This window comes from Lissotriton helveticus, chromosome 1_1 (assembly GCF_964261635.1).
Source record: "Lissotriton helveticus chromosome 1_1, aLisHel1.1, whole genome shotgun sequence".
NCBI lineage: Eukaryota > Metazoa > Chordata > Amphibia > Caudata > Salamandridae > Lissotriton > Lissotriton helveticus.
In genome coordinates this window covers 224,980,509-224,985,560 of record NC_136057.1, presented here as the reverse complement: position 1 = coordinate 224,985,560, position 5,052 = coordinate 224,980,509, and the positions used below count along the sequence as shown (strand labels likewise).

The 5,052-nt window shown below is 40.3% G+C and overlaps 1 protein-coding gene across 1 annotated transcript; it reads left to right on the top strand.

Moving 5' to 3' along the window:
- Nucleotides 1-3,570: 3,570 nt before the first annotated feature.
- Nucleotides 3,571-4,518, top strand: LOC144760684 (olfactory receptor 5P56-like). Its single transcript, XM_078646545.1, has one exon. It carries the CDS (start codon nt 3,571-3,573, stop codon nt 4,516-4,518), a length of 948 nt encoding a protein of 315 aa, XP_078502671.1.
- The last annotated feature ends 534 nt before the right edge of the window (nt 4,519-5,052 follow it).

The window sequence follows — 5,052 nt, the reverse complement described above, 5'->3', positions numbered from 1 at the left end:
ACTGGGATATCAGGTAATAGTGATCCAAGGTGGGTTCTATTTCCAGCCGCAGTCTTCGGTTTCATGAAATCTGGGGAGAGCATGATCACCCTCTCACTAACAGCGAGAGGTCAGCAACCGGTAGGAAGTAGGTGAACCACTGATAGGCAGGCGATATATGGATGGGGCAGTGCCCCATAAAACCGTGGCGACCTGCGGATCACCAGTTTGTTGGGGTCAGAGGCAAATGAGGATAAAAAAGATGTATATATTATTAAATGTATTTAAATTAAATTACTTCCCGCCCTATTACCATATAAACCCTCAACCCACTCCTACAAAAATGACACAATTAAAATATTTACCAATTAATTATTTATAATTCACAACCAATTAATAATTTATTAATAATACATGAATACCCACAAATAATACTATACAATCTACATTTAATAAATAATAATATATAAAAAAATTACATAATTTATTATATTTAAATTACTTCCCCCCCTATTCCCCGCTAAATCCACAACCCGCTCCTACAAAAAATAACACATTTAACATATTTGCTTATTATTTAATTAATACAAATTAAGCAACCAATTAATAATTATTTATAATAAATTACTTCTCACTTTCAACACTATAAAATCTAAATTAAATACATACTAATATATAAAAAATATGAATTATGTTATTATAATTAAATTATTGCCCACCCTATTCCCCTATAAACCCAAAACCTTTTACAGAACTTAAAAACGTTAAATGTAATTAACATAAATGTAATCACTGCTAAAAATGTAACACATATATTAAAAAAAAACAAAAGCAATAGTTATACAAACAAATAGATCACATACTTTTAAAATACATACTAAAATACATAACACTTCGATATTTTAAAAAACATTTTTTTTTACCTTATAGCTCTGAAGTAACGCAGAACTCAACTCTTACGGAAAAATCAGATCACAAACACTACTGCACTTGGGACTACATCTTGGGACTATATCAGGTTTTTGAGAAATGGAGTGGAAAGGGGAATTACCACACGGTTGCAGACATTCTCTAAGGAACAAATATTACATTATCTGAGGGCTGCAAAAGAGCATTTAGGGAATGGAGAGAAAACGTTTCAGTTGCGACCATTTGAGTTCTTGTGTGTGAGAATTTGCAGTTGGGTAGACGATAGACAAAGCTCGCCCCATGATGTATGGATCTCAAAGTTTATGGGTTTGAAGTGGCTGGACACTGGGTCACACTAACTGATCACAACACCTCTGAAGAAGGTCAAATAGAAGCTATGGAAAGATGGGAGACCACACTAAACAATCAATATCCATGTAAGAGTGGAAGGGCATAAGTAATGGATATACTGTGGCAGATCTCCGTAGTAGATCCTCATCAAGTTCAAAATGTTTTGGTAGATATGGGAGGGACGATGGGGGTTTTACAGACACCTGATGGAGAACAATTGGAAGTTTTAGTATACCTTACTATATGATGTTTATGCCCCAAAGTGAATACTCAAGTTGAACAAGGCCATAGTACATTTTCTCATATCTGATGACCCGTACACATGTATTATTGGCTTCAGGCCTGCTAAGAGACCACGACTGCTAGGTGAGGGAATTATTGGTGATAACGGGGCAGATTAATTAGACTTGCAGAACGACAATCAACCTGTGGTACTAGTATGAGAAACAATAATAGAAAACCTAACAGGCATCTAGTAAAGAAAGGAGATTACTTTATGTCAGTACAACACCCAGTACTAATATAAGTGAAAGGGAGACTTTTAAGGACTAACTTGCTTTTTCTATGTTGTTATTCCTACCTACATCTGTTGGACTGTACCAGTGGCATGACGTAACATGATGGGGTCCCTTTGCAGAATGTGAAGAGAGGCCCAAGTGACTCCCATATCACACAGATATTCATTGGGCTTGGGTAAATTGGGGCCCTGTTAAAGGTTTGGGGCTCCTGAAAGGGTGGGGCCCATCCTACACTACAAGGGCTCCAAGAGATTGAGTTAAGTCCCTGGACTGAAGAGGTAGACATTTGATTCTACCACGACTCTCAGGGGGGCACATTTGTCACATACTTTCAAGACATTTATGGGGGAGTGGATCATGGGATTGGAAAGGAACTGTGTTACCATTATTTTTGTTGTGCTTTCTATGTTAATTCCAGTGTGGTGTTTGAGGGAATTCCCTCCATTGTATAGATATTGTTCACTTTAAAAATGCATTCAATTCAAATAAAAAAGTATATAAATAGTACATGCACTTACACTAACTCTAAAACACATGCACATCTCCCCATGACACTGCATTGCATACAGTAGAGAAGCATCATGGAAAGCACTGATTAGCTACTCAGAAAAGGTAGTGGCTTAGTGAACCTTTGTAGTGGGGATGACCCGTACAGTTAGACAGTGTTAAGTTAGCACGGGCTTATTAGAAGTTTCAACGCCATTTTTACTTTCCTGTTCTGCTTTGCACACGTCCCACACTTGCACTATTGTTTAGAGAACACTGAGTATTTTGCTTCACATGAGAATAACTTGTTTTGCTGCATTTCTAGGCTGCTTCATTGGTTTAGTCTGTACAGTGAGAGCCGAGACAGTCAAGGTTATCTTAGACACTGTAGCTGTTGTTCTAACTGATCAGCGCACGTTCTAGCCATAACACATATGCAGCTATGGCCACCTCTGATATTGGCGCGTTTAATAATGCACTGCGTAGGCATGATCACACACACTTGGAGAACATTTGTATGCTGAGAGCTTGTTCAGAATTTGATGTGATCCCCTTCTGCTAATACCAGCGGTATCGGGCCGCCTATGTAAGCCTAAAGAGACCTTCTGTAGATCTAAAATAACCTACTAGCAAGGGACGATGAAATATAGGTATATGCGCATGAGAACACGGCGTTAGAAATAAATATTTCAAACTTGCACGTGTCTCCTTTTACTCCATGTTTTGGACTGGTATGAGAGTATAACGAAAGAGTGTTCTTGTTTTCCACATTGCCTTAGGTAACCTAAGTCGCATGTTCTGGGTTGTCTAATCATTAGTATTTTTGCTATAGGACGAAGAGCCAATGTGACACTGATGCTAGTCTGGTAGGGGATGCTGGGTACAAAGGTGAGTTTTGGCATACCCTAATTCGCTAAGGTCCTAGGTCTCTGTGCACAGTTCTGTGTAGGAGCAGAATCCCTGCAACACCATATTAAAGTTTCTGGGAAATAATTGATACAGCACAGTTTACACTGCAATTCCAGCGCAGCCCAATCACCTGATTTAAACATATGTGTTTTTTATTACTGATGTCCTTAACAGCATCCTTCATAATGATGTCTTCCTTACTCATATCGAAATCATATAGCTAGACGGCTTCACTGCCAGACTTTGGTACTGCCTGTCTGTCAATATGGGTATTACATTGGAGTAGTGCTCAGATAATGTATTTATTGGTCAAACTGGTCAGCCATGATCCTATGGAGGATTATTGAGAAGCTGCTCTATGTTTTCTAAAATGCCCTATCATTCTTGTTTCCTCAGGTAGAGGCCATTGACTGTAGCCATGGAATCCACAAATCATAGTACTGTTACTGAATTCATTCTAATAGGATTCACCACAGACCCAGACCTACAAAACCTGCTCCTTCTTCTCTTTTCATCAACATATTTCCTCACCCTGGTCATAAATATCACAATCCTCATCATCGTTTACGCTGATGCTCGGCTTCATAAACCCATGTACTTTCTCCTGGCTTCTCTGGCTGTAGTAGACCTTGGTTGCTCCGCCGCTACCAACCCAAAGACATTGGTAGATTTCTTGGTTGAGGAGAAGACCATCACTTTTATGGGCTGTGTTATACAAATCTTCATTTTTGTGGGCTTTGGAAGCTCTGAGTTCTTTCTGTTTGCAGTGATGGCTTTTGATCGATACGTGGCTATATGCAAACCACTGATGTATGCAATCACCATGAATAAGACGGTTTGTGTCTGGCTCATCTCCGGATCTTATGTTGGTGGCTTTCTTCATTCCTTGATTACTGCAGCATGCCTCTTCCACTTATCTTTTTGTGGGCCCAATAAGATCCAACACTTTGTCCGTGATTTACCAGCTTTTCTGAAGCTCGCTTGCAACAGCATCTTCGTAAATGAGCTGATTCTCTCAACACTGACCTCTTCAATGATGGTGGGATCGCTCTTCGTTGTTCTTGTCTCCTACACCTACATTGTGATTGCTATAATGAGGATCCGCACCTCTACTGGGAGGCATCGGGCTTTTTCTACATGTGCCTCCCACTTCACCTGTGTCCTGATCTTCTATGGCACTATTCTGTTTATGTATCTAAGGCCCAATTCAAGCTTTTCGGCAAAGCAGGACAATGTGATATCAATTATCTACATGTTTTTAACTCCAATGCTGAACCCACTCATCTATAGCCTCAGGAACAGGGAGGTGAAAGAAGCCATGCTGAAAACATTTTGTGGGAAAAAGACCTCTCAGCTCCTGCTATAAAGTCAATGACCCTGCTGGAGGGCACCAGTTGAGCCACAAGTGAAAGGAACCCAAAGCAAACTATTGTATCAAAAACGTTGTTGTGTGCAAACTAATGTCTAACCTTCAAAGTCGCTTTTTGTACTTATTTCATTTTTTATTTCTTCCTGAAATGAATACAAAGTTGACAAACCCCTCTTTTAAATTGGACCTTAAATTTAAACTTAAAGAATGTCCTAGCCTTACAGATCCATGTGATGCGAAGGGAGGAATACACACCATTAATCTGCCCTTGGAACTTAGGGGCACATTAGGATGGCACCCAAGCGGAAATCGGGACCGCCCGCCTAAAGGGCGGGGGTCCTAACATTGGCATTAGGATGCGCCCACCACAGTGGCGGGCGCATTCTTCAATTTAACATTGTGGCGGGCGGTGCGCACTGCACCGCCTGCCACAATGTTAAAACACAAAAGCAGCCTTTGCACAATTGAAGCGGCAGGCACCACGCGGTGCCTGCCGCTTCGATTATGCAAAGGCAGGGGGGTACCACAGGT